Source organism: Arachis stenosperma, chromosome 4 (genome assembly GCF_014773155.1).
Source record: "Arachis stenosperma cultivar V10309 chromosome 4, arast.V10309.gnm1.PFL2, whole genome shotgun sequence".
In the NCBI taxonomy this organism is placed as follows: Eukaryota; Viridiplantae; Streptophyta; class Magnoliopsida; order Fabales; family Fabaceae; genus Arachis; species Arachis stenosperma.
In genome coordinates this window covers 142,701,241-142,717,607 of record NC_080380.1, presented here as the reverse complement: position 1 = coordinate 142,717,607, position 16,367 = coordinate 142,701,241, and the positions used below count along the sequence as shown (strand labels likewise).

Sequence of the window (16,367 nt, the reverse complement as noted above, 5' to 3'; positions counted from 1 at the left end):
GAATGTGTGAATCATGGCTCTTTAGACCGCTTACCTTTCGTTTTTAATATCGACACATCTAGAAATATTTGAAGAGTAACCATCTGGAAAAGAGACACTCTTTAGAACACCTAGAAAAATATCCTTGTCAACATTTTTCATTCTAAAGCACGAGGCAGGGTACTTGGAAGAATTAGGATATGGATGGAGTTGTTCTCTGATTCCCATCAACTGCAAGTCCTTACGAGCTTGCAAGTTGTCTTTAGTCCTTTGTTTGTCATCAAGTATAGTAAAAATCACATTATCACACACATTTTTCTCTATGTGCATCATGTCAAGACAATGACGAACAAGATTATCCTTCCAATATGGTAAATCCCAGAAAATACTCCTCTTTTTCCATTGTAGTGGGATGTTGCCATCGTTGAGTGCATCTTGAGGTCTTTTTCAACTACTCTCAATTTGGGACAAAATCCTTCTGCCTAATAACGTCGGAGGTGGGCCTCTTAGTTCTGTATGGCCATCAAAAGAGTGTTTATTGTGCCTATACTCGTGATCATCAGGTAACCATCGACGATGTCCCATAAAGCAATACTTCATGCCAAACTTCAACCTTCTGGAGACTGTATCGAAGTTACATGATGGACAAGCGAGGCTCGTATGTGTATTCCACCCAGACAGATTATCAAGACCTGAAAAATCACTAATAGTCCAAAATAATGCAGCATGCATACGAAAATTGTTACCATCAACAGAATCGTAGACATCAACACCTTTCCATAATTTGTTCAACTCACAAATAAGTGGTTGCAAAAAAATATCAATATTATTTCCAGGCATCTTTGGACCAGGAATTATCATAGACATTATAAGGGAAGTTTGCTTCATACAATACCATGGAGGATAGTTGTATATATATAGCATCATTGGCCAAATGCTAATGTTTGAACTGAGAGTCCCGAATGGATTGAAGCCATCGGTTGCTAAAGCGAGCCTTATGTTACGAGGATCTTTAGCAAATTCTGGATGTAATAAATCAAAATCTTTCCATGCCTTGCTATCTCTAGGATGCTTTAACTTTCCATCTGAATTAGGAAACTCCGAATGCCAGCGCATTAGTCTTGCTGTCTTAGAGGACATGTATAACCTTCTTAACCTAGGAGTAAGAGGAAAGTACCTCAACATCTTTGCTGGTATCTTTTTCTTTTGATCTTGACTTGTTTCCACAACTTCCGTATTGCTGCTGGTGTTCTCTTCAACTTTATATCGAGATGCGTTACAGACCACACATTTATTTTTTTTCTCATTGTCTTTTCCCCAAAAGAGCATACAGTTATTTGGACATGCATGAATTTTCTCGTATCCCAAACCTAACAATTTAATCATTTTTTTGGCTTCATAAAATGAAGTGGGCAAGTTAGCATGGGAAAAAGCATTGTTGAGAAGATCGACTATCATGGAGAATGTCTTGTCAGTAGCACCGCACAACACCTTGATATGATACAACTCAACAATAAATGATAACTTGGTATATTTTGCGCACCCAGGATATAATTTACGATTTCCATCTTTTAGCAACTCTGTAATTCTTCTTGAATCCTCGTTAGTGTCATTTTCCGACGGCATTGGAACGGAATCAGTTCTCGAAGCAAAGGGCTCATCATCATCACCTTCATAGTTGATATCATCTATACCGAAAACATCAGTCAATATATCATGCAGTGGTGGTTTTTCAACAGGCTCTGTATGATTATGACCAAATAGTTCTTCTTCCGGCTGGACTATAGTTTCTCCATGCATATACCAAGAAGTATACTTTTCTGGAAATCCTTTTTGAAGTAAATGAGTTAATACTTCAATTCTCGTCCCCATATTGTTGAACCCACATTTGATGCATGGACATATAATTTTTCCATTTATAGCAGCTCTAGCAAAGGCAAACTCTAAAAATTCTTCAACCCCGCATCTATACTCTATTGATGTAATTGATTTATGAATCCAACTCTTATCAATCATAATTGAATGACTCTGTTTAAATAATAATGTACCAAAATATAAGTATATGAAAGGCATAACAATGAATTATACAAAAAAATCAGCATATCATGTATTAGTTCCTAATTAATATACACAACAAATTACAGAAATGTATTGACATAAAGTGTAAAAGGAGGTGTTACTGAACTAACCTAAACAGATCGTCAAACTAATATTAATATTACTCACTAATTAGCTATAGAGTAAGTAAAATTATATTATAGAATCTCACAATTTGCATCGCAACAAAAAAATGAACCTTGTCCTCAATAATCAATTATGCATAATAAGTTTAAAAATTATTACGGTAGAAAATCATAAAACAAATAAGTTTATATAATATTTGAGTAAAAATATACAAAAAAATTTCTATATAAAAGGAATAAGTAATGGATAAGGATATGGTCTTGTTAACACGGTGCATAACTTACTCTAAAAAAATTGTAAATAGATATTTTTTAATATATTTTAAACATTTTAAAAGTTGTTATATATAATATGTTATATAGTTTTTTTTTTAAATATGTTATACATGTTATATATGAAAGAAAAAGTTAGGCAATATAAACACCATAAAATTTATCTGAAGTGATAGCATGATTTATTTAAAAGTATATCAAATTATGTTTAATGCACAATGGTATTGTGTAAGGGCATTTGAGGTTGCGGGTTCAAGTCTCCTATCTTTGGTAAAAAAAAAAAAGGGTATTTGAGGTTGTAAAAAATTCTAACAAATATTTATAATGAGTATGCAAAGATACACTTTAGTTTGACCATGGAGGGGTATGGCCCCAAAATTTTTTATAAAATTATTTATTAGTAGTTATGGAAACTAAAAATTTTATTAAAATTCTCAACACTAAGTACCATTACATAATATTTTATAATTTTTATTTGTAAATATTTATTTTTTATGATATTAGTAATAAAAAATAATTTTTATTTATAAATTTTATTTTTATATAAAACTTTTATCATGATTTTTATCTTAAAATTTTTGGTCTCCTCAAACTTTTTCAGTCAATCTCGGGTTACTGTGAGTACGGTCATATTTCCGAAAATCAAATATAATAAAGAGAGTAGTGGTGCACAAGGAATAAAAAATCAACTATAAGGAAATATAACCTTCAAGGTAATTGGAATCTCAAAAAGTTGATTAAGATTGGCTCCACACTTTATTTGTCTTCTTTAATTTGACCTTCAGTGTCCTACAAGAGAGAACAGGCTATCTATGAATCCAAAAATATATAAAGTATACTTAAATCATATGAAGTAAGGTATAATGTTGTGAAATAATTTACCTTTATCTCTAGTCTCGATAAGAACATACAAATGAATGAGAATGAGTATTAGTTCTTGTATAATGTTTGATATGAAGCATATTTATAGGAATTAGTTAAACAAAGGGTTAGGAATTAGTTAAGCATATTTGAACTATCTTATCAATTGGTCGTTGTTTTTATCCTTTTCTGTTACTTTTATCCTTTTTTATAACAAATTTTAAATTCAAAATCTTAAAAGATTCAATTTAAATATTCTTAAATATTGATACTTGATTTAATTAAATACATATTATTAATTGGAATAAAACTTATTTTATTTTTAAGCCTCTGAATTTTACTTTTTTTTGAAATAAATGTTAATTTGATTTAATGTTCATTCCTTCTGTATTGTGTGTCTGTTTATCTAATATTATTGTAGTAATTTTATTTCAATTAGCTTGTTTAAATAGCAATAATCATGCTAACTGGACACATTAGTGTATAAAAATTTTAGAGGACGAAAGTGCTATTTTTGAAAGAATATTAACTCTTACAATGGAAAATTTACTTTTCAGATGAGTCATAATAATCAATTAAGTAGACAGATATGTTCAATTGAAACCGAAAAATAACATTAAACAAAGATACTAAGCCTAGATAGAACTGGAATTTAACAGAATAGTTATGTTCAACAAAAGTAAAACAAACAAAAATACATCAAACATAGTATTCTCCTGGATACCATATTTCACAAAATTGCCTAGCTTTGTCACGCGCAATAGGATCCAAATCATCTATAGGATACGGCTTTTTGTTCAGATCAAAGTCTTTTACAGCAGTTTGGATTATTGGCGATTCAGTTGTAGAGCGAACATATCCTCTCTTTTGAAAAAACTTTGCAATATGTCGTTCTATGATATTGAATTACTTTCGACATGCCCAATGGAACTCACATGCCGGGTTGTTTTTAACACTCATCTGCAAAGAAAATGTAATGATTCAAATTCAGCTATTTATATTGTTTGCCAAATAAATTATTTTTTAAAATTACCTTCAAATCCATTAGTATAACATCAGTATCCCAATCAGAATCTTTCTTAAAGTATGGAAAACCGAACCTTACCAGATACTGCATGCTCAATGCATATATCTCCTACAAATTTCAAATGAATCATAATCCAGGAAACATTTAAAGGATTATTTTTAATTAAATAACAAAACGCAAAAAGAATGGCAAACGTGGCAAACCTTAAGAGTAGAATCCATACTAGTGGATGAAGCACTATCGTAGGATTCTCGATAGAAGGGTGTTTTTTCAGAGATATTCGTGTGAGCATTGAGAGCCACCAACCAGGAATGGATATTGATCTTATTAAACCAAACCTGAGAGGCAACATCGAGTGCGTGTTGCAACGAGGAGAAAGGAGAGGCAGAAGCCATTTCCTTAGCGAATTTGATGCTTCCACACCATTCAAGAAACTCACTTTCTTCCATAGCAATCCAATTTGAAGATTTGCTGCAAGATTGTGGGATTTGGGGCAATGATGTATGAACATGCTCAGATAGAATTGCCATCTTTGATCACCTGAATATTACGAAATACACTATGAATAAAAAAACAAAAGTAGATATAGCATTTTCAATGTGTTTGAACATTAAAAATTGAATATGCAAATTAAAGGTTGTCGTTTATTTTTTTTATATGTAATTATTCAAGTTTTAAATACTATATGTAGTTTTTATCACTTTAATTAAAATTTGACGTTATTTTCAAATAAAATTAGCCTCAACCAGCAAGCATGCACTATAATCTTCAACAAATATAAAATGACCATCATAACGGTAGGAAAAAAACATAAGTAATAGATAAATTAATACTATATATTTTCACAAAAAACATGAAGGAAAAGATATCGTAGTAACATATCATATCTTTCTTTTCATTAATGTAAAAGAACTAAATAACAAAAACCTAACAAGAGCAAACACCCAATAACCTAATAACAACAAATAACTCAGAAACAACAATTACAAAAATAACGAGAAGTATAAGAAAAAAATTTAGTATAATTCTTGCAGAAATTGTATTTACACAATATAAATAAACATGATATTCCCAAAAATATAAATAAACATGATACTCACAGAAATTAAAAGAGAATAAGAAAGGATAATAGTTAAGTGTTACCTGATAAAAGATTTTTCCAATTCTCTAGCAGTGTGATTTTGTGCTGCACCAAATTAATTAGAGGGAACAGTTAAAAATTTTTAACCAAAATAGAGGGAAGATATTTAAGTAAAAAATGGGAGAAAATGGTGGGAACGATACCAAAAATATTCATCGCGCCCAACTTTGCTACGGTGGGTGTTGTTGGTAGGAAATCAAAATTCCGAAGATGTGAAAGCCTTATACAATTCTTGCCACGAAAATATGAGTTTGTTACAAATCTCCGTCCAATTTGTGCAATAATTTTGTATCAGTAATATTATTGCGTGGCTAAAGACCGTACCTTTTAGAAGCCCAGCCACTAAGAAAATCACACACATTTTCCCTGAAGCAATGCATGTCCTGAAGATAACCAAACTCAAAGAATCATCGAAATCTGACAGATATGAGAAGATGGATTCAAAAAAAAGGGGATTGAAGCTAAGCAGAAGGAGAAGGATTCCCAATACCTTCGATTTAGGGATTTATTAGAGTTTTTTACTCCTTTTACATTTTAACTTTTATCTATAATATATTTTAAAATATTTTATTTTAAAATGATATTCATTTATTTTTATTTAATGATTAAATCCAATTAAGAATTTGATTTGTTAGTTTGAGCTTGTATATTTTTTATTTTTTATTTTTGTTACAATAATATAAAGTAAAATGTAATTAATATTATAAATAAAAATTTAAAATAAAATAAAAATAATTAATTTATTTATTATTAACTAATGAAATAAAAAATTATGTGAAACAAAATGTGACCTAATAAAACGAAGGATATTATGAATAAAAAAGTGATTCATTAAAATAAAAATAAATAATAAAAAATTAGTACTAAATATAATTACTTGCTATTGTATTTGACAAATTTAATTTATCTTTACATACTAACATAGTAAAATATACAGTAAATTAATATTTATCTACAATAATTATAAAAGAAATAATTAATAGTATATTCTAATTAAATAATAGTAAAATAAAAAACTTAATTTATAATTTCATAAAATAATTTTTTAAAAATAATTATACATATAATAAGAGTACAGTACTCACAAAATATGTAGTGAGTACTAAATTATATAAATAAAAACTAATTTTTTTACTTATCTTCAATTATTTAAATTTAACGAATAATAAATAATTTATTTTTTGTAAAAAATTTACTGAAAATTTTTTTACTTAAAAATTACTAATTTTTTATTATCTATCCAAATTTTTATCTTAGTTAGATAAATTTTGTCTTTATAATTAACTTAATTATTAGAATATAACTTTTATTTTTATAATTATTTGTTTTATCTAAATTTTTTTTATTTTTTAAATTTAATTTCATAAATATGTGTTGATGTTAGGATATTTAAAAAAATATTATAAATTGATCATGGAAAACAAGCAGAAAGAAGTAAGGGAAGAGGTTATAATTTGATTTTTATTTTTAGGAGAAGAGAAAAATACTTTTACTAAAATAATGAGGAATATAAACTTTAAATTGAAAGGCTACGATAAATATTGTTTGTGGCAAAATGTTAAATTTTAGCCACTGTGACAATATTTCGTGCTAAATATAAGACACGTTCATTTATTTTTATCACGTTTCAGTCTTCGTGGTTAAAATTTAGTGGCTAGACTCCGTTTTTGTGGTAGTGTCCTCTCTCCTATCAATGATCAAGTATATAAGAAAGCTTTCTATTATATAAAAAGTAATAGAAAAACACTTATAAATCGATATTTAAGAAAGAGATCAATCTCACAATATTTTTGTTGTTATTATTGTATATTTTTTTTTGAATAATTATATTAAATTATATACAAATTATAAATATTTTTTACAAATAAATTTTTAAGTTTAACATTAATTTACATATACTATCTAATTAATTCTTAAATAATATAATACTTTTAAATTTATACTATAGTATAATTAATTTAGTTCTCTATACATGATGCGAGTCTTAGTATCATTATCATAATTATCAGAAATCAAATTAATAATTGACTAAGTTAAAGCATGGGTTTTTGAATTAGCGATTTAACTAATAGTAATGAATACTATTGATTAAACTACTTGTTTTGAATTTAATTACGTATACAATTATATAAATTATATTTTAATTAAGAATTTTAAATAATTTATATATTAACAGTCAAAATCACAACACCAATAATGTTGGTCTAATGAGAATTGTGGGATTTAAGAAAGGCTATGGTTTTTGTGACAAAATCACTAGCTCCAAATATTTAATATAAACTGATATAGGAAGAGACAGTTTGAATTACGAAAAATAATTTGTTGAATGGTTATATTTTTAATATTTTTTTTTTGAGTAAAGTCTATTTTAAGTTTGCTTGATTATTATATAGTTTTTTTTATTTGCTTACATAAAATTCTGATATCCAATGACTAACTTAGATAAGAAGGAGAAATGAGTTAATATTTAATTTGACTCTTAAAATTTGAAGCCCGGATCAATTTGGTCTTTAAATTTTCAAAGGATTCAAATTGGGCCTCAAAATTTATAATCGTAACTCACATTAACCCTTGAGTTAATCTTTGTTAACGACGTGTTGATTTAGTACATTAACTTGTGATTTGGATTTTTCACCCAAATTCCATGTGATCGATAAAGATTTATTAGAGTTCTAAAAGCTTGATTGTTACTCCCAGAGCCGCAAAAATTTCAAATTGAACTTATTATTATTGTCTTTGTGAGAATGTTAGAAAGCCAATCAAACTTCTAGGAGGTCTAATAGGTCTTAATCACATGGAATTTAGGCGAAAAGTCCAAATCACATGGAATTTAAGAGCCAATCACTCATCTTAAAAATTTAAGCAACATGAATAATTATATCTCTAATAAATCAAATCAGATTGATTCAGGGTTAATAAAAAAATATACTGAAACTAATTAAAATGTAATTGAATTGGTTTAGATTGAATTTATGAGCATTTTTTTAACGTAAAGTCTAACCGATTTAATCCAATTTAAAAACCGAATTGATTTAGTTTGAGTAATCGAATATCTAATTGAAATAAAAAATTATAGATATATAAAATACCAAGAAATGCTATAAATATTTAAAAAAAATTAAAACTACAATTATCATTATAAATAAACACTATAACAAATTAATATTGTAACATATTAAAACTATAAATTAATATTAAAGATGAATACTATAAATTATATTTTTTAATTTACTATATACAGCAATTGAGTTGGATAGATTTTTGCAATATTAAATTCTCTGATACCTGATCCAAATAAAAATTAGCCTAATTGTTTATGTTGTAAGTGTGAGATGTATGAAATTAGTCCCACATTAAAAAAAACAAGAAAGAATGAAAAGTTTATAAGATGAAAGACTCGTTAATTTACTACCTTAAAGTTTTTAATTTAATGTGATGTTTTAATTCTTCTCCGAAATCTCCACAATTGGCCCAACACTAATTATATTATCAGATTATCTAGCCTAGTTCGATTATGATAATTATGACTAACATTATATTTTTAACTTTATTATATTTTTATTTTCATTTTTCTTGTTAATATCAAGGATCAAAACTAAAATATGATATCAAATTCAATAATTGTTTAGTGCTTTATTTTGAGATTTTTTTTCTTTTTCCAGCAACTTTTTAGTTAATAATAAATTCTTAAATAAACTTTTGATATGTGACGGTTTAGTACTTGATTAACCGAATTGAGAGATTCAATAGAAAATAATAAAAATAACGTAGTTATATCAATGCGTCACGCGGTGGCTGGGACTTGCACAAATAATGCTATTAGAATATATAAGAATATCTCATGTAAATTAGGAAAGCGAAATAAGACAAAAAAAAAAAAAAAAGCTATGCATGGTGACAAGAAGAAGGAAAATAGTACATGCCTAATCAATTTGCACCGATTCAAGTTTTCTTTAAAAGACTTGATGAGTGTCACCTTGAAGTCTTCGATTGACAAAAAGAACCTTATCTTTTATTGCTTTATAATTATTTCACTTATGTTTAGTACTGAAATCCTTAAACAAACAATTAGGTAAGGTGCATGGATGTTCCTATTTATATAATCAAACAGCTTCTGGATTAGCTCTTTGAAAAAACCTTGCATCTATCTTAAAAGTATATTTGCAAGTTCAGATATATTTAGAAGGAGAAATAATGAAAGGATAGAAAAACTTATTAATTACTCTTCAAATCCTTTCATTATCTCCAAAATCTGAAATCACAAACAAACTCTAAAAAAAGAACATACATAACAAAATCTATATATGGTTTAATTATTTCATGATCTTCAAAGTGTCTAGGAACCTTTCTTTTGTAATATCATTGTTGGAAATGAATTGAAGAAACTCCCTGAAGCTGAATTCATTGTAACACTTTGGTAATTGATGATCATCATCATCAACAAGCTCTTTTGCTGGCCCTATCTTCTTGTCCATTGCAAAACTATGAAGACTCACAATTGAAAACCTCTTCTTATCCATATTCACTGTTGCTCGGTGAATCACACTCTTGTAAACTCCATTGCTCAAAACTTCCATTTGATCACCCAATTGCACCACTAGGCCACCTTCGACTAAGGGAACTGCCTCCCAATTATTGTTTTTGTTCTTGAATTCGAGCCCGGATCGAGTTTGGAGTAGAACAGTTATTGATCCATAATCGGAATGAGGGTGGATCCCTAGGGTTAGTTCGGGTTCAGGGCAAGCTGGGTAGCAATTCACAGCTAGGAGTTGAGATCCACCATTAACTTCTTCTTCAAGGTAGCTAGGGTTTAACCCTAGGCTCTCAAAAATCATCTCCATTAGTTTGTTTTGAAGACCTTGCACTGCCTCAGCATAGTTTCCCATGTTCTTCCTATTACCAATTATAGTTGATTGAATTATTTTTTTTCTTAAAAATTTGATAAAAAATAATTAATAAAAAATGCTATTTGTACACCAAAATCAGCTACTAAAATTAGTCACCAATATATTTGTGTATAAATATATGTGTGGTTTAATTTATTTTCAATGTGTATTTGTATTTTAACATGTATTTTATACGGATGACTGACTTTAGTGGCTGATTTTAGTGTACACGTAGCATAATCCATAATTAATATACAATAGAAATATTTTATGAATGAACCTTTTTATTATTGGTTCATATATAGAACACTAAATTCACCAGAAAAAATAGAGTATAATGAAAAAGGAGAAGATAGAAAAGGTTTATAAGAAATAAAAATATTCAAATTTTTTTATATTAGCAGAAAAAAAATTAGTTTTTTTAAATACAGATCATGTATAATATAATCCTATTCTAGGATATTTATATTTATCAAAGTGAAAAGAGATGAAGCATGCAAAAAACTTTGGTATAAGATTATTATTGATTTTGGTATAATATACCTATAACTTGGTGGATTTGAAGGCCACAAATGAATCCAATCCGATAGGGGATGAGAATAATGTTTGATGAAATCTCTCCAACAAAAAACTTCATCCCTAGCATGATTAAGGCTTGTTCCATATCTTACAGGCTTATGAACATCATCAGAAAACAAACACATCTTTTCATCATGAGGGAGGTTGAAGAACTCCTCTGCAGCTTTTAGGGCTTCATTTATTGCTGATTCATCAATTCCATGGTTAATAACCTACACAAAATAATAATCATAAGTCTTGCGAAGACAACTACATATTATTCATAATTGAATTTAATAATAACAATATTAATAATGTATAATGTATTGTAATTGGTTCATGCATGAAGAAAAGCCATATACATATGTATAGGAAGTATTAAGAATAATAATGATACGAGTACAATTCCATTCTAAGGGGGAAAAAATTGCTTGTTTTTTTTTCTAGCTAGTTGCTGTTATACATAAGGAAGGAAAATACATTTGATATTTTGTAATAAGCTATGAATGATTCATTTATAAGGAAGCAGCCAAAGACAGTGTATCTTAAATTGCGGTATGGGAAATGGAAGTAAAGTATATATCTCTGGAAGTCAAGATCAAAGTTGCTATTATTAATTATGAGTGTGTTCATCCACTTGACATATAAATTCATGTTGTTATTACCTAAGACAATTGTTTAATTTTATATTATTATTATTATTTTGGTGTCTATGTTGTCGCTTTGAAAAGGGGCATGTCAATGTCATCATTTGTGTACATACCTATTCAAAGTCTTTAAGGGCTATATATACATACATGCAACCATCAGAAATACATACAACTTGCATAATAATATTTTCACTTTAAATAAAATATTATTGGTAATAATTAATAAGTTTCAACTAATTGATAGTTTCTAACTAATAATGTGCCTAATTGCAATTAAAAATAAAAAAAATGTGTACATCATCATATATAGTTATCCAAATATATTAAGTATTTAGAGAGTGATAATTATATATTATTATTGCTATATTATTATACACTAATAATGTGTTTTATATTGTCATTAAATTAAATATTTTCAGTTATAAAATTGTTAAAATTAAATAAAAAGTCAATTGATATTAACCAAAACAAAGTTGGTTACTCAACGTTACTATTTCATTAATGCTGTAACAGCTAATTAACAATGTAATTTTTTTTACACCAGGAGAGTGTAAAAAATTTTACACTTAAAAGAGTGTGTAAAAAAAATTTTACACTTAAAACTTAAAAGAGTGTAAAAATGAAATCCACTTTATACTAAATTTTAATGTATAATAAACCATATTTTTTAATTTGTAACGATACCCAATTATCCACAATCATGTACAATCTATATTTGTACTTGCATACATGTATTTCCCTAGCAAAATTAAATGATATACAAAATTGAGTAATTGAGCATTGTGCTGTATATATATAAATACCTGAAAGAAACCAAACTCCTTGCAAGCATTTCTGATTTCGTTGATAATTTGATATCTACGAGCTTGATCATGAAAATCAGACAAGTCTATTATAGGAAGAGGAAGAACATGTTCATCATGATGATGAATGATGTTTGGGCGTTGTGAAGGGGGTAGAACATAGCGTTGAGGAATAAAAGACACTCCTTGTTGGTCAAGATTCATAGCACTAGTAAAAGAGGAAGCACCACTACTATTTGCTTGATTATCCATGTATCTTTCTTTTTTTGTAAAATGAATAATTCGATTGAGATATTGAACTATGATGACTAGCTGACCCTATACATGTACTATTTATAAGCATCTATTGTATCATTGATTATCAATACATTTATCCTCTCTATCCATAGTTCCTAATGTTGTTCACTTACATTGTATATGCAAAGCAAAACAAGACAGATTTACTTTCCGTTGAAAATTGAGTACGGATTATTATGCTTAGTAGTTTTATATATATATTAGGAGATGGTTCCAAAAAAAGGAGGTATTTGACGAAAGAACAATTTGAATAGAGCGTCACATAGCTGGATCCAAAAGAATAGTGTTATTTATATACATACACAAGCTTAATTTTGACGGCTTTATACACTCTTACATGTATGTATATTAGAAGAGTATACTGTATAGTACATGATCGTACTACATGAATTGTAGGCTTCTTTTGGCACAGCATACAATTTGCACATGTGGGGTGTGTATTATTTTATTTTATTTGAGGGTGGAACTTGTGGGCTGGTTTTGAAGTATATATAGACCCTTGTATTTTAGACTATTAAAAAAAAGGAAATTTATTTGGAAATGAATGTAGTACTTATTTTTGTTTCAAACAATCATGCACCAACTTGTTCTTAATTCACAATTTCTCAATAAAGATCAGGGGCAAGAACGTACCTAATGAAATATAGTATCATGTTCATATAACATATCTATCTTGTGCTTTTATTTGGCGGCTGCTTTAATGTTCTTTGCCTCTTTTTCTGGTACATGCATGAATACGTTGTTTTCGGTGTTTGGACTCTTCACCGCTTTTTAATTTGCATATGGATACATGAGTAGTATTGGATTCTCATATGGGAGAGAGATGCTTCACAATTTTGTGGTGTCAGTAAAACCACAACTCGGACTATGCGAATTTCTATTCACCACACGGACTGTCCGAGTTGCATTTCACTAAACGCACGGTCCGATTTGATGCAGTCTGGATACGCATCGTATAATAGCTTCTCCCCGAACAGTGCCTTGAAACCAAACAAAGACCCATGCAACTCACTCTCATTATCCAATTACAATCACTTTCAGATTTCACTTTCAACTTCACTCCCACCTTCTTCTTCTTTCTTTCTCCGTTTAAATTTTTTTAATTTTTTTTATATTTCGTAATTATAATTATTATTGTTAAGTGGCTAATTATTATTATTGTGGTTAGAAATTGAATTTAGGAATTATTATCATTTTTACCAGATATAGGTTTTTTTTTGAATTTTTTTAATATTTTATAATTAAAAATTATTATTGTTAGGAAGTTTATTATTGTTGTTGTTATTGTTAGAAGATGAATAGAAATGTGTATTATTTATTTTTGTACTCTATCATTCAAAATAATACATTTTCAAAAGTATTATATCATTTATTTTTCTTACTCTACTAAATAATAACAGAAACTATACTAACAAATTTTTGAGTTACATACCATGAAGAAAAAAAATATAAATGCAGAGAACCAGAAAAAGAAGACGAGCAAGTTTGAAGAAGAACACGAAATCTGATATTTTCAATAAACCTAAATCGGACCTACCGTTTGCCATTAGCAGATTCAAATTAATATTTAAAAAAGGGAACTCAGACCCTACGATTTCATTTTTAGCTTGATAAAAAATATATATACAAAACGCACGGTCCGTTTTGCATCGTTAAAATTCAAATTCCAGCCATCAACAAGTACCCTCCGACTTATTTGTTTATTTTTTGCTTAACAAAGAACTCGGATCTTCCGAGTTCTTTCACCTAAAAATGACATAAAGCTGTCCTACCTTTTCGTCTATCTCTCCCTATTTTCATATCCGGGAAAAGCACACTAATGGGTTCATAACTAAAAAATTGAGCCGACTCTTCACTTGTTAATCCGGTTATTGTTATTGTATTGGTTTTTGACTTCATGATTTTGCCACATCACTTACTCTTCAGTGTGCTTTTTCTCTCTTTTATTTATTTTATTTGTTTGTTGGACTTTTTTTGCTTGGAGTGTGTTTGCCAAATACGTTTATCTATCCCCTCCCCCCTTTTTTTTTAATTTTAATTTTTATACAACTAGTATTATATATTGTGTCATGCATGCATGTACAAATAAATTATGCACAACATGCATGTTTGATGTATGTTTAATATTTAACATACTTAATTAACTTGGGTTGGTCGAGTAGTCAGTTCATTCGTCCGCTTAAATAAGTGTTGGGGGTTCAAATCCAACTTTGTAGGCAAAGGATTCGGTGGTCCAGGAACCTTTGGACTACTTAGTGGTCCAAGTAGAAAACATGTTTTTAGAGTTTTTTTATCAATTGCTATGTAGTCCTTGAACTATTTTTAATTGCAAATTAACCCCTTATATTTTATTTAATTATAGAAACTATTTTTTATTTTATAAATTATTTATTTATCAATTAAGAATTATATTTATTAACAAAAAAATACAAAACAACAACTAATTATATTCCAGTCGAGTAAAATTATGTTTGATCTCGTGAAGTTCCTCCATGACTTTCAAATCGTGTTTCCTTGAAATTCATCGATTGGTTTATCAAAACAATCGATTGAATGATACTCATCGATTGGATTACAGTGTATCACAAAACAATCGATTGAATGCCTCAAAACAATCGATTGTTTTTGTTACTCAATCGATTGAATTCACGAAAACAACATGGATTTGCCAAATACAATCGATTGGAAAGTGATGACATTGAAGTTTTAGCCAAATTCAATCGATTGGTAATTTAATCCAATCGATTGGAAGGTGATGAAGTTGAATTTTTTGCCGAGTTCAATCGATTGGTAATGTTACCCAATCGATTGAAATGTGATGACTTTGATTTCTTTGGCCAAATTCAATCGATTGATAATGCAATCCAATCGATTGAAAAGTGACGACATTGAACTTTTTGCCAAATTCAATCGATTGGTGGCGTAATCCAATCGATTGAATTTTGAAATGTGCTGTGTATTAAAGCTGATAACCCGCGTATTCACACCCACTCTCTCCACCTTTTCATTCGAACGCCACTCTCTCCTCTCTCTAAAACCAGAAAGCTCTCTAAAACCAGAAAGCTTCTCTCTTCTTCTTCTCCATTCTCACCCACACCCACTCCAAACTAGATACATAATTCCAACCCTCATCAAAATCCCTACAAAACCCACAAAACCAGTATCCCCATAATGGCCAGAACTAAGAACGCCAAAAGAGCCAGGGTTGAGGGAGAAAGTTCTGCCCCTGCCAGACTCATTGCTTCATCCCACTACATGGCAAGGTGGCTGCCGTCTCAAAGGGCACTGAAAAACTATGTGGAGAAGTTCGAGTCAAGGCCAATTGTTCCTCCCAGGTACATAACAGCCGAGTTCCTTCAGGATAGACGTTTTAATTTGGTGTTAAATGCATTGCAAACACAGCACTTAGTTGATTTTGTACAAACTAGGGATGAGTATTACCCGCACTTGGTTAGGGCTGTTTATAGTACTTTGAATTATGTTGTTCCTAAACCTGATGAAGAGGGTGAGGTAATGCCGCTGATTGAGTTTGATTTAGGGAAACAGCATTATAGAGTTACTTTGCAAGAACTAGCTGAACAATGGAGTCTAGTTTATCATGGGGCAAAATTTACTGGTGGTATTGCCGCAGATGAGGAATGGGGTGAATACAACAGATTAGTTGGTTTGCAGAGTTTACAGTATGAGAATCCACAAATGGATGCTAGAG

General features: G+C 29.2%; 3 protein-coding genes across 3 annotated transcripts; all 3 read right to left on the bottom strand.

Annotated features, from left to right (window-relative positions):
- Window positions 1-426: 426 nt before the first annotated feature.
- Window positions 427-1,851, bottom strand: LOC130975764 (uncharacterized). Its single transcript, XM_057900503.1, has one exon. The coding sequence runs from the start codon at window positions 1,849-1,851 to the stop codon at window positions 427-429; it is 1,425 nt and encodes a 474-aa protein (XP_057756486.1).
- A 2,351-nt stretch (window positions 1,852-4,202) lies between these two features.
- Window positions 4,203-4,853, bottom strand: LOC130975763 (uric acid degradation bifunctional protein TTL-like). The gene is made up of 3 exons (XM_057900502.1): window positions 4,527-4,853; window positions 4,330-4,431; window positions 4,203-4,256 (listed from the first exon to the last, which is right to left on the bottom strand). The coding sequence occupies exons 1-3, from the start codon at window positions 4,851-4,853 to the stop codon at window positions 4,203-4,205; spliced, it is 483 nt and encodes a 160-aa protein (XP_057756485.1).
- Window positions 4,854-9,777: 4,924 nt separating this feature from the next.
- Window positions 9,778-12,613, bottom strand: LOC130975762 (flavanone 3-dioxygenase 3-like). Its single transcript, XM_057900501.1, has 3 exons — window positions 12,362-12,613; window positions 10,894-11,141; window positions 9,778-10,357 (listed from the first exon to the last, which is right to left on the bottom strand). The coding sequence occupies exons 1-3, from the start codon at window positions 12,611-12,613 to the stop codon at window positions 9,778-9,780; spliced, it is 1,080 nt and encodes a 359-aa protein (XP_057756484.1).
- Between the last annotated feature and the right edge of the window lie 3,754 nt (window positions 12,614-16,367).

Bases quoted from the DNA above. Each gene is read 5' to 3' on its own strand.
- LOC130975762 (XM_057900501.1), bottom strand. From the start codon at position 12,613: ATGGATAATCAAGCAAATAGTAGTGGTGCTTCCTCTTTTACTAGTGCT. The intron at 11,142-12,361 runs GTATTTATATAT...TATTTTGTGTAG, and splicing joins AGGAGTTTGGTTTCTTTCAG to GTTATTAACCATGGAATTGA. The intron at 10,358-10,893 runs GTATATTATACC...AATTGGTAATAG, and splicing joins TCAAATCCACCAAGTTATAG to GAAGAACATGGGAAACTATG.
- LOC130975764 (XM_057900503.1), bottom strand. From the start codon at position 1,851: ATGGGGACGAGAATTGAAGTATTAACTCATTTACTTCAAAAAGGATTT.
- LOC130975763 (XM_057900502.1), bottom strand. From the start codon at position 4,853: ATGGCAATTCTATCTGAGCATGTTCATACATCATTGCCCCAAATCCCA. The intron at 4,432-4,526 runs GTTTGCCACGTT...TGAAATTTGTAG, and splicing joins GTATGGATTCTACTCTTAAG to GAGATATATGCATTGAGCAT. The intron at 4,257-4,329 runs GTAATTTTAAAA...TTTTCTTTGCAG, and splicing joins TTATACTAATGGATTTGAAG to ATGAGTGTTAAAAACAACCC.